Genomic DNA, 19,129 nt, shown 5'->3' with positions numbered 1-19,129 from the left:
AAATTGCTTCTGTCAAAGGGTGTCTCCTTGGAATGTCTTGGTCACAGGCTTAGTTCTTTTTCTTGTCTGGTAAATATTTTTGGAAAGTATTTTCTTTCGGCACTCCCCTTCCCCCGCCCGCATAAAACCACTTAGTCGGATCCCTCCCAGGATGCTGTGTGAATTGCATTTTCCAGCCCAGATGCCACATCAGTTCTTTGCCTTTGATGAACTTCAAATAGAGTAAGGCAAAGCGGAGGGGACATTTTGTCAATGAAACTAGCCACTGTCTGTATCCTACTCCACGGGCCAAGAAGAGGAATGGAAAAATGGAATCACGCGGTTACATGATAAAAGTAGTGATGGTGACCAACAAAAACCAATTCGTGGTCCTAATGGAGGGAGGGGATAGAATTCCTAAGCTCACGCGGGTTAGTGCCTTCTGGTGTTCTGTGTGCAGGGCGAGTCTTTACCCCTAGAGGGCAGTCACGACCCTCCTAAGGCAGCACTCTGTTCCCCATAATGGTTCCCATCCCCTTCAACCCACTTGACATTTTTTTCCTTTCCTTGTTTTGAAAGGATTTGCTGGATGAGCTTTGTTTATTAAGAAATAACAAATAGGTTTCACAACACAATTGGGATTTTTGATCACCGTTCCATCCGGTGGGCCTGAGATGATCGACCTTTGACTGATACAATTCTAGCCAAAAGGGACGCTTGCTTCATAGTGGGCTAACACAGCTGATAGAGGTGAATGTGTAAATTCATGTCTTTTTGAGGTATTGATTAGATCTGTCCCATTTGCTGATGGAAAAACTTGAGAAAAGTAGGTTATAAGGAATAAGTGCTTTTTGATCTCATTTTACTCTCAAAGGCTAGAAAAGAGCATGTTAACCTGGAATATATCTCAATGATAGAGTTAAGGGTAATTTTCACTTTTTTGTTCTTCTAACTTCATCCTGTTGGTGAAATTATGGGTAGATTTTTTTTCTAAAAACTTATTTTTGTATTACTTTTACATGAATATCTTCTTATAAAAACATTTAATATCATAGTTGAGGCTGCTGTCTTTTGATGTAGCAATTTGCTCTGTATCTCTCCAGAAGTGTATCTAAGAATTCTAAGAATTTTCGTCAATATATAATAGTATTTGAGTGTCTTCTGTGGTTAATATAATTGATTTATGCTCTATATGTTATTATACAACTTGCTGCATTCTTGGACATCATTTCACACAAGTTCATGTAAATATACATTATGCTTCTTAAATGATGCCACATCTTCCTAAGTAAAAGCAAAAAAGACAATTCAAAATTACTCTCATTTTCTCTAAGAAAACTTTTAAATACTATACAATACTTTATGTATTTCAGACATACATTTGAGCATCTGTGAAATTGGGGTATGTCTTCAAATCAGTGCCATCCTAAACTTGATCAAATACAGTGTAAGAATCTTTTAACTTCCAGTCCCCTATCCTTATATATTTTTTACCCACAAAAGCAGTAATTCTATGAACCTTTCCTTATGTCACTTATATCAACTTATCTTGATAGTATTCCTCCAAGGAAAGCTAGAGACAGTTATTGGAAGTCTCATCTAATAATTACAGAAATAGAGACACACTTTTTTCCTATGTTAAAACTAGTAAGTGACAAAAACAGGAATAGGGGAGGAGCCTCAAGATGGCGGAAGAGTAACACGCGGAGATCACCTTCCTCCCCATAAATACATCAGAAATCCGGCTACATGTGAAACACCTCCTACGGAACACCTACTGAACGCTGGCAGAAGACCCCAGACCTCCCAAAAGGCAAGAAACTCCCCACGTACCTGGGTAGGGTAAAAGAAAAAGCAGAGACCAAAGAATAGGGACGGGACCCGCACCAGTGGGAGGAAGCTGTGAAGGAGGAAGGGTTTCCACACGCTAGGAGCCCCTTCGCGGGCGGAGACTGCGGGTGGCAGAGGGGGGAAGGCTTCGAAGCCGCGGAGAGCGCGGCTACAGGGGTGCGGAGGGCAAAGCGGAGAGATTCCCTCACAGAGGATTGGGGCCGGCCACCACTCACCAGCCGGAGAGGCTTGCCTGCTCACCCGCCGGGGCGGGCGGGGCTGCGAGCTGAGGCTCGGGCTTCGGAGGTCGGATCCCAGGGAGAGGGCTGGGGTTGGCGGCGTGAACACAGCCTGAAGGGGCTAGTGCGCCACAGGTAGCCGGGAGGGAGTCCGGGAAAACGTCTGGAGCTGCCGAAGAGGCAAGAGACTTTTTCTTGCCTCTTCGTTTCCTGGTGCGCGAGGAGAGGGGATTCAGAGCGCCGCTTAAAGGAGCTCCAGAGACGGGCGCGAGCCGCGGCTATGAGCGCGGACCCCAGAAACGGGCATGAGACGCTAAGGGTGCTGCTGCCGCCACCAAGAAGCCTGTGTGCGAGCACAGGTCACTATCCACAGCCCCCTTCCGGGAAGCCTGTGCAGCCCACCACCGCCAGGGTCCCGTGATCCAGGGACAACTTCCCTGGGAGAACGCACGGCGCGCCCCAGGCTGGTGTAACGTCACGCTGGCCTCTGCCGCCGCAGGCTCGCCCCGCATCCGCGCCCCTCCCTCCCCGCGGTCTGAGTGAGCCAGAGCCCCCGAAGCAGCTGCTCCTTTAACCCCGTGCTGTCCGAGCGAAGAACAGACGCCCTCAGGCAACCTACACGCAGAGGCGGGGCCAAATCCAAAGCTGAACCCCAGGAGCTGTGCGAACAAAGAAGAGAAAGGGAAATCTCTCCCAGCAGCCTCAGGAGCAGCAGATTAAATCTCCACAATCAACTTGCTGTACCCTGCATCTGTGGAATACCTGAATAGACAACAAATCATCCCAGATTGAGGAGGTGGACTTTGGGAGCAACGATATATATATATTATTCCCTTTTTCTCTTTTTGTGAGTGTGTATGTATATGCTTCTGTGCGTGATTTTGTCTGTATAGCTTTGCTTTTACCATTTGTCCTAGGTTTCTGTCTGTCCGTTTTTTTTTATTACTTAAAATTTTTTTTCTTAATAATTTAATAACTTTATTTTATTTTATCTCCTTCCTTCCCTTCCCTTCCCTTCTCTTTTCTTTTTTTCTTTTCTTTCTCCCTTTTATTCTGAGCCGTGTGGATGAAAGGCTCTTGGTGCTCCAGCCAGGAGTCAGTGCTGTGCCACTGAGGTGGGAGAGCCAAGTTCAGGACACTGGTCCACAAGAGACCTCCCAGCTCCACGTAATATCAAACGGTGAAAATCTCCCAGAGATCTCCATCTCAACCCCAAGATCCAGCTCCACTCAATGACCAGCAAGCTACACTGCTGGACGCCCTATGCCACACAACTAGCAAGAAAGGAACACAACCCCATCCATTAGCAGAGAGGCTGCCTAAAATCATAATAAGGCCACAGACACCCCAAAACACACCACCAGACATGGACCTGGCCACCAGAAAGACAAGATCCAGCCTCATCCACCAGAACACAGGTACCAGTCCCCTCCACGAAGAAGCCTACACAACACACTGAACCAACCTTAGACACTGGGGACAGACACCAAAAACAATGGGAACTACGAACCTGCAGCCTGCGAAAAGGAGAGCCCAAACACAGCAACTTAAGTAAAATGAGAAGACAGAGAAACACACAGCAGATGAAGGTGCAAGGTAGAAACCCACCAGACCAAGCAAATGAAGAGGAAATAGGCAGTCTACCTGAAAAGGAATTCAGAATAATGATAGTAAAGATGATCCAAAAGCTTGGAAGTAGAATGGAGAAAATACAAGAAACGTTTAACAAGGACCTAGAAGAACTAAAGAGCAAACAAGCAATGATGAACAACACAATAAATGAAATTTAAAATTCTGTAGAAGGAATGAATAGCAGAATAACTGAGGTAGAAGAACGGATAAGTGACCTAGAGGATAAAATAGTGGAAATAACTACTGCAGAGCAGAATAAAGAAAGAATGAAAAGAACTGAGGACAGTCTCAGAGACCTCTGGGACAACATTAAATGCACCAAAATTCAAATTACAGGGGTCCCAGAAGAAGAAGAGGAAAAGAAAGGGACTGAGAAAATATTTGAAGAGATTATAGTTGAAAACTTCCCGAATATGGGAAAGGAAATAGTTAATCAAGTCCAGGAAGTGAAGAGAGTCCCATACAGGATAAATCTAAGGAGAAACACGCCAAGACACATATTAATCAAACTATCAAAAATTAAATACAAAGAAAAAATATTAAAAGCAGCAAGGGGAAAACAACAAATAACATACAAGGGAATCTCCATAAGGTTAATACCTGATCTTTCAGCAGAAACTCTGCACCCCAGAAGGGAATGGCAGGACATATTTAAAGTGATGAAAGGGAAAAACCTACAACCAAGATTACTCTACCCAGCAAGGATCTCATTCAGATTTGACAGAGAAATTAAAACCTTTACAGACAAGCAAAAGCTAAGAGAATTCAGCACCACCAAACCAGCTTTACAACAAATGCTAAAGGAACTCCTCTAGGCAGGAAACACAGAGAAGGAAAAGACCTACAATAACAAACCCAAAACAATTAAGAAAATGGCAATAGGAATATACATATCGAAAATTACCTTAAATATAAATGGATTAAATGCTCCAACCAAAAGATGTAGACTGGCTGAATGGATACAAAAACAAGACCTGTATATATGCTGTCTACAATAGACCCACTTCAGACCTAGGGACACATACAGACGGAAAGTGATGGGATGGAAAAAGATATTCCATGCAAATGGAAACCGAAAGAAAGCTGGAGTAGCAATTCTCGTATCAGACAAAATAGACTTTAAAATAAAGACTATTACAAGAGACAAAGAAGGACACTGCATAATGATCAAGGGATCGATCCAAGAAGAAGATATAACAATTGTAAATATTTATGCCCCCAACATAGGAGAACCTCGATACATAAGGCAAATGCTTACAGACATAAAAGGGGAAATCAACAGTAACACAATAATAGTAGGGGACTTTAACACCCCACTTTCACTGATGGACAGATCATCCAAAATGAAAATAAATAAGGAAACACAAGCTTTAAATGATACATTAAACAAGATGGACTTAATTGATATTTAGGACATTCCATCCAAAAACAACAGAATACACTTTCTTCTCAAGTGCTCATGGAACATTCTCCAGGATAAATCATATCTGGGGTCACAAGTCAAGCCTTGGTAAATGTAAGAAAATTGAAATTGTATCAAGTACCTTTTCTGACCACAGCGCTATGAGACTAGGTATCAATCACAGGAAAAAAATCTGTAAAAAATACAAACACATGGAGGCTAAACAATACACTACTTAATAACCAAGAGATCACTGAAGAAATCAAAGAGGAAATCAAAAAAATCCTAGGAACAAATGACAATGAAAACACGATCACCCAAAATCTATGCACTGCAGTGAAAGCAGTTCTAAGAGGGAAGTTTATAGCAATACAGTCCTACCTTAAGAAACAAGAAACATCTCAAATAAACAACCTAACGTTACACCTAAAGCAATTAGAGAACGAAGAACAAAAAAACCCCTAAGTTAGCAGAAGGAAAGAAATCATAAAGATCAGATCAGAAATAAATGAAAAAGAAATGAAGGAAACAATAGCAAATATCAATAAAACTAACAGCTGGTTCTTTGAGAAGGTAAACAAAATTGATAAACCATTAGCCAGACCCATCAAGAAAAAAAGGGAGAAGACTCAAATCAATAGAAATGAAAAAGGAGAAGTAACAATTGACACTGCAGAAATACAAGGATCATGAGAGATTACTACAAGCAACTCTGTGCCAATAAAATGGACAACCTTGAAGAAATGGACAAATTCTTAGAAAAGCACAACCTTCCAAGACTGAACAGGAAGAAAAAGAAAGTATGAACAGACCAATCACAAGCACTGAAATTGAGACTGTGATTAAATATCTCCCAACAAACAAAAGTCCAGGACCAGATGGCTTCACAGGTGAATTCTATCAAACATTTAGAGAAGAGCTAACAGCTGTCCTCAAACTCTTCCAAAGTATAGCAGAGGGAGAAACACTCCCAAATTCATTCTACGAGGCCACCATCACCCTGATACCAAAACCGGACAAAGATGTCACAAAGAAAGAAAACTACAGGCCAATATCACCGATGAACATAGATGCAAAAATCCTCAACAAAATACTAGCAAACAGAATCCAACAGCACATTAAAAGGATCATACACCATGGTCAAGGGGGGTTTATCCCAGGAATGCAAGGATTCTTCAATATACGCAAATCAGTCAATGTGATACACCATATTAATAAATTGAAGAATAAAAACCATATGATCATTTCAATAGATGCAGAGAAAGCTTTTGACAATATTCAACACCCATTTATGATAAAAACCGTCCAGAAAGTAGGCATAGAGGGAACTTACCTCAACTCAATAAAGACCATATATGACAAAGCCACAGCCAACATCGTCCTCAGTGGTGAAAAACTGAAACCATTTCCACTAAGATCAGGAACAGGACAAGGTTGCCCACTCTCACCACTATTATTCAACATTGTTTTGGAAGTTTTAGTCACAGCAATCAGAGAAGAAGAGGAAATAAAAGGAATCCAAATCAGAAAAGAAGAAGTAAAGCTGTCACTGTTTGCAGATGACATGATATTATACACAGAGAATCCTAAAGATGCTACCAGAAAACTACTAGAGCTAATCAATGAATTTGGTAAAGTAGCAGGATATAAAAGTAATGCACAGAAATCTCTGGCATTTCTATACACTAATGATGAAAAATCTGAAAGTAAAATCAAGGAAACACTCCTATTTACCATTGCAACAAAAAGAATAAAACACCTAGGAATTAACCTACCTAAGGAGACAAAAGACCTGTATTCAGAAAACTATAAGACACTAATGAAAAGAATTAAAGATGATACAAATAGATGGAGAGATATACCATGTTCTTGGATTAGAAGAGTCAATATTGTGAAAATGACTATACTACTCAAAGCAATCTACAGATTCGAGGCCATCCCTATCAAACTACCAATGGCATTTTTCACAGAGCTAGAACAAAAAATTTCACAATTGTATGGAAACGCAAAAGACCCCAAATAGCCAGTGCAATCTTGAGAAAGAAAAATGGAGCTGGAGGAATCAGGCTCCCTGACTTCAGACTATACTACAAAGCTACAGTAAGTAAGACAGTATGGTACTGGCACAAAAACAGAAATATAGATCAATGGAACAGGATAGAAAGCCCAGAGATAAACCCACGCACATATGGTTGCCTTATTTTTGATAAAGGAGGCAAGAATATACAATGGAGAAAAGACAGCCTCTTCAATAAGTGGTGCTGGGAAAACTGGACAGGTACATGTAAAAGTATGAAATTAGAACACTCCCTAAGACCATACACAAAAATAAACTCAAATGGATTAAAGACTAAACTGTAAGGCTTGGGCTTCCCTGGTGGTGCAGTGGTTGAGAGTCCGCCTGCCGATGCAGGGGACATGGGTTCATGCCCCGGTCCAGGAAGATCCCACATGCCACACAGTGGCTAGGCCTGTGAGCCATGGCCGCTGAGCCTGTGCGTCCAGAGCCTGTGCTCCACAACGGGAGAGCCCACAACAGTGAGAGGCCGGCGTACCACAAAAAAAAAAAAAATTTATATATATATATATATATGTAATGTAAGGCTAGACACTATCAAATTCTTAGAGGAAAACGTAGGCAGAACACTTTGACATAAATCACAGCAAGATCCTTTTTGACTTACCTCCTAGAGAAATGGAAATAAAAACAGAAATAAATAAATGTTACCTAATGAAACTTAAAGGCTTTTGCACAGCAAAGGAAACCATAAACAAGATGAAAAGACAACCCTCAGAATGGGAGAAAATATTTGCAAATGAAGCAACTGACAGAGGATTAGTCTCCAAAATTTACAAGCAGCTCACGCAGCTCAATATCGAAAACACAAACAACCCAATCCCAAAATGGGTAGAAGACGTAAACAGACGTTTCTCCAAAGAAGATATACATATTGCCAACAAACACATGAAAGGATGCTCAACATCACTAATCATTAGAGAAATGCAAATCAAAACTACAGTGAGGTATCACCTCACACCAGTCAGAATGGCCATCATCAAAAAATGTACCAACAATAAATGCTGGAGAGGGTGTGGAGAAAAGGGAACCCTCTTGCACTGTTGGTGGGAATGTAAATTGATACAGCCACTATGGAGAACAGTATGGAGGGTCCTTAAAAAACTACAAATAGAACTACCGTATGACCCAGCAATCCCACTACTGGGCATATACCCTGAGAAAACCATAATTCAAAAAGTCATGTACCACAATGTTCATTGCAGCTCTGTTTACAATAGCCAGGACATGGACGCAACCTAAATGTCCATCGACAGATGAATGGATAAAGAAGATGTGGCACATATATACAATGGAATATTACTCAGCCATAAAAAGAAACGAAATTGAGTTATTTGTAGTGAGGTGGATGGACCTAGAGTCTGTTATACAGAGTGAAGTAAGTCAGAAAGAGAAAACCAAATACCGTATGCTAACACATGTATATGGAATCTAAAAAAAAAAAAGGTTCTGAAGAACCTAGGGGCAGGACAGGAATAAAGACAGAGACCTACTAGAGAATGGACTTGAGGACACGGGGAGGGGGAGGTAAGCTGGGACAAAGTGAGAGAGTGGCATGGATATATATACACTACCAAATGTAAGATAGATAGCTAGTGGGAAGCAGCTGCATGCACAGGGAGATCAGGTCAGTGCTTTGTGACACCTAGAGGGGTGGGATAGGGAGGGTGAGAGGGAGGGAGACGAAAGAGGGAAGAGATATGGGGATATATGTATATGTATAGCTGATTCACTTTGTTATAAAGCAGAAACTGAGTCGCTTTGTTATAAAGCAGAAACTAACACACCATTGTAAAGCAATTATACTCCAATAAAGATGTTAAAAAAATTATTAAGCGGGTAAATCTGTAGTAAGAGTTCTTACTACAAGAAAACAAAAATTAAAAAAAAAAAGCTGATTCAACCCTCTAATCTCATTTTCTCCTGTATCCTAAGTCTTGGGTTCAAATCCCAGCTCTGCCACTTTTCTTTGCAGATTTACTGTAAAATATAGTATTAATATATTTTTAAAAGTACCAGCTTGGTTGGCACTAAGTAGTTGCTCAATAAAGATTAGCTGCTATTATTATTACTCATGTTTCCTATCTACTTATAATAAATACAGCTTAGAGTTTTCTGATTTTTAAAAAAATTATGTACTCAAAGACCAAAATAGGTTGGAATATGTCTTCTGAACCATTATAGGTTTTGGTATAATTTGACATCGCACCACTATCAGCATGTTCTTAAGTTTTGTGTAAGCAAGCGAATGTAGTCTCTGCCTTCTTGGAATTTACAATCTAAAATGGATCAACTAGTGGGACCATCTTGGAAAAGTCACATAAAAAATCCCCAGCCACAGTGTCTCAATTCTTCTATCCCTCAGGTCACAATTTCAGGAGAATGTTTATACCCATAAATTTAATGAAGCACTTGAATGAATCAACAGATACGTGCTTAAATGTTAGGAATTCCATAATATATATCCAAAAACAGCCCCCAGAAAGTATTAGACCCCATTTTTTTTTTTTTTTTTTTTTGCTGTACGCGGGCCTCTCACTGCTGTGGCCTCTCCCGTTGCGGAGCACAGGCTCCAGACGCGCAGGCTCAGCGGCCATGGCTCACGGGCCCAGCCGCTCCGCGGCATGTGGGATCTTCCGGAACCGGGGCATGAACCCGTGTCCCCTGCATTAGCAGGTGGACTCTCAACCACTGTGCCACCAGGGAAGCCCTGACCCCATATTTTTATTTTTATCTTTTAATTAATTTTTTTATTGGAGTCTAGTTAATTTACAATGTTGTTTTAGTTTCTGCTGTACAACAAAGTGAGTCAGTTATACATACACATATATCCACTCTTTTTTAGATTCTATTCCCATATGGGTCATTACAGAGTATTGAAGAGTTCTCTGTGCTATTCAGTAGGTTCTTATTAGTTATCTGTTCTATACATAGTAGTGTGTCGACCCCATATTTTTATAAAAGCTATCTCTGTCTGTCTGTTTTCATTAAAAGAAAAGTTTCCCTTCTTGACTATCTAAAATATTTCAGATTTTATATTTAATAAGGATTTAAGGAGTAATATGTTTAATATCACCTAGGTTTTTATCTCCAAAGTCAGCCAGTGTTTTCAGTTTCTTGTTCATTTCATGATGTATCCTCTCTGAGATATTTTTGTACATATAAATGCACATATGTCTAGCTATTCTTTTTTTTAACTTAAAAAATGGCAATATATTATACTCACTGTCATGCATCTGGCTTTTTCATTTAACACCATATTTTGAAAATTTTTCACAATAAGTTTGTAAAGATACCCTTGATCTTTGGTATGGCTGCATAGTATTTCATTGCTGTTTAAATTCATTTTTTTAGGTTGTTGTGAGCCTGTTTGCTGCTACAAACAATGCTACAGTGAGTGGCTTTATACATAGGCTATTTTCCACATGTGCAGGTTTATCCTGATTAACTCCCAGAAATGACAATGCTGGTTCAGAGGCAGGTGCTTTTGTAATTTTGATAGAAATTGCCAAATTGGCCTCATCACTGGTTGTAACAGGTTATACTCCAACCATTAATGTGTGAGAATAACTGTTACCGCACAGCTCTGCCAACACAGTGTTTATTAAACCTTTCTCTGGGTTTCTGTTTAATCTTTCTTGTTTTGTTTTGTTTTACTCTTACAGAGGTCAGCAGAACTGGCTACAGTTAGACCACCGAGTTCTTGACCACGATTTGCCCAAGAAACCAGGCCCAACCGTTTTGTACTTTTCTGTGAGGTATGTAACCAGAGACACATCTACCATCACCACCTGCCTCTTTTTTTTTTTTTTTTTTAGAAAAAAAAAATTCTTGGTGATCAGAGAGAATTTTAAAAAAGAAGGGACAGATCAAAAAATTATTACGTGAGATTCTTTGCTGTCTTAGTCTGGGGAACAAGTTAACATAGATACTGTGTAGAACTGTTTCCTTTGAAGATGAAGTATAGAATCACCTTCCTTTAGTTCTCAAAGCCCCTTGAATCCATTTAAAGCTGAAAAACGTAAGTAATATATTTTAATACATAAACCTGTTTCTGACTCAACATACTTCTAGATTTTTATAATTCGAAATATAGCAAACACTTACTCTTACATTTTATGTAGGAATGTTTTCTAGAGACTATGGAAATAATTGAATTTTATACAATCTCACACCTTAATTGGAATAGACAATAAAATGCAAACAAATGCTCATGGAAAGAATTAACAGTACAGAAATCTGAATTCTGCTTTCCTGAAGAGACTGCTGGGAAGGAATACTTGATTTGTCCTCTGAGCTCTGCTTGGGCAAGTCACTTAACCATACATATTGGCCTCAGTTATTTCCTCCTGCAATGGATATATTCAACTAAATCAGTGATTTCTTAAAGCCAGCCGATGATGGAAATATTTTTTCACATTAATTATTCACACTGTCAGATAATAAAATGTTATAAAGAGTAACGCCCATGTTCCTTACCTAGCTGAAGAAATAAAAAGGCACCAATTTTGCTGAAAGCCCCTTCCTATGTAGTAGCCCCTCTCCCCACTATCCTGAATTTGATATATTTTCATGATAAATTTTGTCTTCCTGGTCTGAAGCCAAATATGATAAAATAAGCTAAGGTAGGAGATTTCCCATACATCTAAATATATTTTCATAAAGCTGGATTAACCTAAAGAATGGACCCTAAATTCTGAGCTTATGTTACTTTTTGGATGTTGAACTATGCTTTGTTTTATGACATGACGGTGGAGGCTTTTTGTCTTTCTTTGGGGCGGGGTGGGGTTTGGTTATAGTATGTTTACCTGACAAAATCATGTCAATTTCCACAAACCCTTGTTTCTTTTTTTTTTACTTCTTTATGCTCCTTGAAATCCAAAAGTGTGAGATGTCCTGATTGGCCTTTTCTTTTTAAGTCTCTGTTTAACATGAATTGATGGTCATTGTGGATAGAGGCTGCTCCTTATGAAGTAAATAAAGCGCTGACAGCCCCCAATTTGTTTTTTTGCTTTTTGCTCTGAAATCTTGTTTAGAATTTTTTTCTTACCACCAGAAGTCACATTTTTAAAACCCAGGAAGGAGGTAGCATAATGGTGATTTGTCCAGGAGCGTAGCATGTATGGAAAAGTACACAGAAATCCTACAGAAAAACATAGGAGTTTCCTGGAAAGAGTGTGATATGAGTGCTTGTGTCCATGGAAATGGAGAAAAAGACAAACACAGACCAGCAGCAATAACAAAAAATGTATATTAGTAATTAAGCAGGGGTCAGAGAATAGAGAAGCTTTCATCTCGTATTATGTAGGGAAAATGGCTCAACATAAATCAACCTTTTTTCACAAAGAATTATATTATCGCTGTAAACATTTCAAACTTTACGAAAGTATAGAGTGAAAAGGAAGAATTACTCTCCATCAGGCTGCTTCCTCACCGTATCCCCAGTTCACTCCCCTTCTTAGAGAAAAATAAGGCTGATGAGTTGTTTGGTGACTTACTTTTTTTTTTTTTTAACCTGGAGATCTTTCCTTGGGTATATGAAAATCACCTTATTTCTTTTCACTTTCATAATGTAGCTATCCACGCTGCTGTTAAGTGTTGAGGCTGTTTCCAGTGACTTTATTAAGATGTAGCTTGCAGTTAACATCCTTACACTTTCATCTTTGGGCACATAGGTAGTGCTTCTGTAGCCTAACTACTCAGTGCCATTTATTTAGTCACCAGGTTTGTGTTCTAGTTCTTTGACCACTACTATCTGGTCTATTTTTGGTCTCAAAATGCCAGGGGAGAAAGCTGTGTCTTTCCTTCTGTACAGTCACTCATAAGGCGGCCCTGTCATTCCAAAGCGAGTTCCTGGGATTCCGGAGTTGCCTGCTGCCTGTTTGTGAGTTTCAGCACTTATCTCACGAGTGTCCCGTAATCACTTAGCTTTACTTTCCCTGAACTACTTGCCTGTTTAAAAGCCCTTATCAAGTTTTTAATTATTCACTTAATTCTTCTTCCCAACAGTACCCTGGGGTCTTAATAGTCTTTGTTATTATTCCAATTAAGGACTTGTTGTTACTCCAGTTTAATTAAGGAAATGATAGAGCAAAAGCACACACCAGGGAATTAAGCGAACGGACAGAGGTCAGCGAGTGGATTGCATTTCTTTGGAGGTCTCACAAATGGGACTGTAGCCACCGCAGTGACGTCAGTGGCCTCTCAGAGGGTCTCCAGCCTCCTCTTTTAAGAAAACAGGACTGCCGCTCGTACTTACATCATAGCAGACATCACCACCGCCACCCCACCACCCCCAGGTTGCCTGGAGTGACAACACTTTTGAGTCATTGAAGACTAGAACCAAAGAGCATTTGATTGTATCTGGACACGGGGTCACCACAGAAGCCTCTAGAAAGACACATGGTCTCTTTTGATATCGGGGTCATTGCCTTTCCCATCAGCAAGTACTGCTGCATGCCCTGGAACTCGGAGTCGCTCTCTCGTGGACGCCAAGGTGTGTAGGTGCTGAGTAGTTAGCACACAAGGAGGAAGGATTCCCCACAGAAGTAATGCATGTCCCTGGCGGTCCAGTGGTTAAGACTCAGTGCTTTCACTGCCGGGGCCCGGGGTTCAATCCCTGGTTGGCAAACTGAGATCTCGCAAGCCACGAGGCAAGGCCTAAATAAATAAATAAATAAAGATTAAACTATCCAAATGCCAACAATGAAGATGGTTTCAGGAAGTGATGGCATTTTTACAGTGAACAATTGATCGCTGTAATAAAAGACATCAGATGAAAAGGGACATTGCATTTCAGAGCTCCCCCAGAAGGAGAGGGGTTGCATATCTGAATCACTGTAGGAAAATTTTTAAACAGTCACCCCTCCAACCCCCAAAACCTCTGCATTCCTGGCCCAGATTCTGATACCGTGCGCTGGAGACGGTCAATGGGATCTTGGGCAAGTTGGTTGTGAATTAAAAAGGGATCGGGGATACAAAATAACTTGGCAGAATATTATACAAATATAAGAAAATGTCATTTTTTTAATTGTAGCGTTTATGAAAAAGAAAAATACCATACAGTTTTGCTCTCCAGAAGTTTCCTCTCTACTGAAAAGTAGCATTAACCCTGTGGCAGGCACTGGGTTAGATATTTGACCTGTATTGTCTCATTGATTCCTGGGCTAAACACTGGGGTCCCACAGATTTGCAGGGAAAGACTTTTCTCCCAGTTCATATTCCCCGGGATGCAGGGAGCAGCTCAGAAACACATGCCGCTTCTGCATGGAAGGAAGAAAACATTTAAGGTGAATGCACTTAGTTCTCTCTTTATGAGCTTCAGGATTAAACCTTTGTCTGTGCTTTAGTTATAAAATCTCAATGATGTGTGCTATGTGTGTAACACATATGTGTATAGACGCCCCATAACTTATTTATGCACCATAATTCATTTAACCCATCCTCTGTTTCCCTGTGCATCCAGACTCCTCCAGGCTGCTGGGGGACTCCTCCAGCCCCAGGGTTGTTATCTGCTGCTGTAAATTATCATCCACAAACACATGGGCCTCTGTGGTAATGCAGCCCAGATGTAAGCATTTGAAGAGCTTGATAGTGAGCAAACAGGCATTTAATTCTCAGGGGTGGCAGGGGAACTGCGTGTGACCTCATTGGAAAAGCTCCCATCCCCTCGGGGGCGGGGGGGGGGGTGGGGCAAGCCGAGGTGGCTCTGGCTGGTACCACCCAGCTCCACAAAACGCCAGGATCTTGGTCTTTTACCCCTCTTATTCATCGGACTACCTCTTGCTTTTTTTTCCTTTCTGGTTCTCCCTCTCCTCTTCCCCTCTCTTCTTCCTCCTATTTCCAAATCTCCATTGCTATGCACTAAGACTGTAAGTGGCCACTCAGAGGTACCCTAAGTATTGTCTGTCTGTGACGCTTGGGGGTGAGAATTCGCCGCGTGTGGAGAGTCCTAGTAGGAGATGTGGGGAAAGACTACTAACTTTCCGTCAAAGTTGCTGCAAACACACAGCCTTTGAAAGACTTTTTTCTGTCTTAAAAGCACCCCTTGGCCTGGTTCTGGAACGTTCGGCCTTTAACTCAAGGAAGCATTATGACTGCAACTCGTGGGTCCACATCATTCCACCTGATTTTTTTAAGAAAGACAAATATATGAAATACAGCCCAACAGGTAAAGATTCTGGTGAAGAAATAGATTTATTGATATAGAAAGAAGTTCCCAGTATATTCTAGGGGAAAGAAGTTCCCAGTATATTCTAGGGGAAAGAAGCAGACCACAGGATGGCACTGAAGTAAAAGATAGGAGTAGGGAAAAGTGTAAAATGTTTACAGTAATTTACCTCTGAGTAGAATGATTGTGGGAATGACTTTTGCTTGTCTATATATGTTTTTTCCTACAATGAACGTATTAAGCAGTTTTTAAAAAATGCAAGTGTGAAGAGTGATAAATGAAGAAAAGGTAAAATGTTTGTGACTGGGTAGCCGTGAGCTATTTTAGAGCTGTCAAAGAGTAGGTGATATACAATAAGGAGAGGACAGGAAAGTTCACCTCTTCCCAGAGGAATGTGATTAAAAAGCACCGAGAAATAACGGATTTCTCCTACTTTAGGCCCAGCAGGGGGATCTGAGGCAGATGTGTGAGTTAGCCAGAGCTCTTTGCACATCACCACACTTCCATCTGAACGATATCCCGGAACCTGGGGGAAAAGTCTGTTAGTTGCCTTAATATTGACCATGACCTCCTGGCCTAACCCGTTCTTGAACTTCCAGGCACTTGGTAAGGGGCCTTCGTCTTTGAGGAGTCACCATCCTGATTCATATGAGAGTTCCAGAAAGACACAGAATCCTTCATAACTCAATCCTGATTCCAGTTTCTAATTTATTTATTTATTTTATTTTATTTTATTTTATTTTATTTGGCTGTGTTGGGTCTTCGTTGCTGCATGTGGGCTTTCTCTAGTTGTGGTGAGCGGGGGGCTCCTCTTCGTTGCGGTGTGCGGGCTTCTCATTGTGGTGGCTTCTCTTGTTGTGGAGCACAGGCTCTAGGCATGCGGGCTTCAGTAGTTGTGGCATGCAGTCTCAGTAGTTGTGGCTCACAGGCTCTAGACCACAGGCTCAGTAGTTGTGGCGCACGGGCTTAGTTGCTCCACAGCATGTGGGATCTTCCCGGACCAGGGCTCGAACCCATGTCCCCTGCATTGGCAGGCAGATTCTTAACCACTGTGCCACCAGGGAAGCCCCCAATTCCAGTTTCTTACAGGATTATATTTCTGTGTGCTCCGCAATCACATATCAGACAGTGTTTATGGGAATCTGCTCAGTCTTCTCTGTAATCTGTCCTCAGGGTGACATCGAAAGGGCAGAAGGGAAGCATTAGTATTATGATGGGTGAAAAGGCCGTAGGGTACAGAAGTTCAATGCTTGGCCTTTAATGCAAGCTTTCTCAGTAGCAGTACTACTGACATCTGGGGCCAAGTAATTCTTTTTTTTTTTTTTTGGCCACACTGTGTAGCATGCGGAATCTTAGTTCCCTGACCAGGGATAGAACCCGTGTCCCCTGCAGTGGAAGTGCAGAGTCCTAACCACTGGACCGCCAGGGAATTCTGGGGCCAAGGAATTCTTCACTGAAGGGAGCCATGCTGTGCTGTAGGATGTTTGCAGCACCCCTGGCCTCTACCCATGAGATGCCAGGAACACTCTCCAGGTCAGGACAATCAGAAAAATGTCTTCAACATGGCCAGATGCACTTCACTCCATCCCTTAAGAACCAATGCTTTAGCATTGCTCTTGGGTTCTAACCCTAACTGTCCTGTGTATTACCTGTGTGGCCTTTGGCACCCTCTGTGGGCCTCTTTCCTCACCTAGAAAATGGAATAGGAGCTTGTGGTAATACACAGGGTTGTTGGAGAATTGTGCATGTTAACATGTAACGAACACCCTCAGTAAATGTTAACTATTTTTATGATATAATTAAGAGAGGCTGCCTCAACCACATGTTCAATGGGTAAAAAATTCCTTCATGTGATATACGGCTACTGAATATGGAAGTTTGGAGACTGTCTGGCTTGGGTCTGACCCACTCACTTTTGCACTGGGTGGAAGATTTCCTCACTTGTCTCCATCATTCACTAGTCCCAGCCATCCCCTCCCTGCAAAGTTAACCTCTCCTGCCTCTTCCTGTCTCCTTCTCAGAGCATCTGTCCCTACTTTGCTCATGGTGGACGGGAGCCGGCTATTTTGCAGTTTGAAGCAAGCACTTGGAATTCACCACGGGACCCTAACACTTCACATTGCCTGGGGCAGAAGACTCCCTCCCCGTTCAGACAGGTCACAGCAAGGCCCTTACCCTCCTGGGCCTCCAGCTGTTCCCTGGAGAACTCAAAGAGTCACAACGTGGGAGAGGAGCGCCAGGGCAGGTTTCCACAGGCTCACACCTGGAGGGCCCTCTCTAGTTCTCCTTGGGAAGCCTGGAAATTCGGAAGTGAGGCAGAGTTTTCCTGGCAGGGGAGCACATTGTAGAAGCAAATAATTCTTCCCTTGGGGAATCTTCCAAGAGTGCACCCCTCCCAGAGATGAACGGGAACATATGGGACTCTCAGAAGTTGTGCATCGTCATTTGGAGAAAATGAAATACACTTAAATTATAGCGCTGTCTTCAGCGTGCATTATAAAGCAGGACTATGAGGTTGCAGGGTCATTACAAGCAATAAATACAGATCTCCCTGCTCGGGGTGTGGATTAGGACCTGAAGGAAATCTACTTAGGCAGGTGGCTGCAGTGAGTGCCTAAAATTACCCACAATAACTGAACGCAACCTGGAACGAGGCGTTTGAATGCAGCCCTTGCAGGACGCCAGTCACCAAGTCAGCATTGTTCAGAATGCGAAATAATTGAGTCATTCTTGCCCAATTCGCCTTCTTTGATGCTATCGCTCAGACACAGCAAAGATTCTGGAAAACAAAGAAAATATGCTCAGCTGGGGAGATAAAGTGGTCAGAAGAGTATGCGTTTCAGAGTGGTTTCCCATTCTGTCAAAATGGACACCTTTGTAGCATGTTGCTTCCTTGAGAGAAAGAGCTTAGGAAAGGTAACTGGAATTTCCATTCTTGTTGTTACTTTTAAGCAGGTTCCCAACTAAGTGTGCACCTTTTGTTATAGCCCCCCTGGTAGGCAGATAATAATAACATAGTAATAATCACCACTGCTCACTGACCGCTGAAATACATGCCACCCACTAAGCTAAGTTGAAAATATCTCTCATGTCTCTGGTGTGGAGGCAGGTAAGGAAAGGGAAGCACGGAGAAGCCGAGCAGCTGGATCAGTGTTAGGGCTGGACTTAACCTAGTTATCTCCCCAACTCTGTGGTGTTGACTTTTTTTTTCCTTTTCTTTCTCTTTTTTTTTTTTTTTTTTTTGGGGGCCACACCATGCAGCTCACGGGATCTTAGTTCCCTGACCAGGGATTGAACCCAGGCTGTGGCAGTGAAAGTTCAGAGTCCTAACCACTGGACCACCAGGGAATTCCCTGTGGTGTTGACTTTTGACCATGATGAATAAATGCCATGGGAGGAAAACATGGGCCACTACATGGCAGTGACCATTAAAGGACAGCCCATCCCAAACAACCAGAGTCCGCTGCTTTTCGACACACGTGTGTTGTCATCTCGCTGACAGGCCTGCCCCTCCTCCAAGCCAATTATGTCATATCGTTGAGGTTGATGTTCTGTTATCACCGATGATCGGTTAGGTGAACACCTGTCCCATCAAGAAAGGGGGAGAAAATGCTAACGGGAGGAACACGAAAAGCAGAGACAAAACCTCTTCTCAAGAAGGCAGATTCTCAGGAAATTACACTTGTTGAACTGCTTGAGGTCTGTCTCCAAAACATATGCCTAGCCCCCAAAAGCCTGGGTTTGTTTAGAGGCTGAAAATTGAACCGTGGGCTTTGACTTCACAGAATCTTAGTGAAATC

The 19,129-nt window shown here is 41.8% G+C and overlaps 1 protein-coding gene and 1 long non-coding RNA gene across 9 annotated transcripts in view; one reads left to right on the top strand and one right to left on the bottom strand.

The window, feature by feature from the left end:
- FRMD4B (FERM domain containing 4B) overlaps nucleotides 1–19,129 on the top strand; it is a 334,665-nt gene that overhangs the window by 211,748 nt on the left and 103,788 nt on the right. For 7 of the 8 annotated variants that reach the window (XM_019947581.3, XM_073787546.1, XM_073787545.1 and 4 more), the window contains one exon: nucleotides 10,825–10,917. The exons of the other annotated variant lie outside the window; for it this stretch is intronic. In XM_019947581.3, coding sequence (XP_019803140.2) covers nucleotides 10,825–10,917 — 93 coding nt within the window. The remainder of the gene's footprint in view (nucleotides 1–10,824; nucleotides 10,918–19,129) is intronic. 8 annotated transcript variants of the gene reach the window in all.
- LOC109552160 (uncharacterized) overlaps nucleotides 16,032–19,129 on the bottom strand; it is a 30,626-nt gene continuing 27,528 nt past the window's right edge. Inside the window, exons 3-5 of the long non-coding RNA XR_004528600.2 lie at nucleotides 17,974–18,108; nucleotides 17,505–17,625; nucleotides 16,032–16,492 (exon numbers count right to left, since the gene is read on the bottom strand). This is a non-coding gene — a long non-coding RNA (uncharacterized lncRNA). The remainder of the gene's footprint in view (nucleotides 16,493–17,504; nucleotides 17,626–17,973; nucleotides 18,109–19,129) is intronic.

Source organism: Tursiops truncatus, chromosome 10, assembly GCF_011762595.2.
Source record: "Tursiops truncatus isolate mTurTru1 chromosome 10, mTurTru1.mat.Y, whole genome shotgun sequence".
NCBI classification, from domain to species: Eukaryota; Metazoa; Chordata; class Mammalia; order Artiodactyla; family Delphinidae; genus Tursiops; species Tursiops truncatus.
Note: the sequence above shows the minus strand (reverse complement) of the source record. Positions and strands in the feature narration are given on the sequence as shown.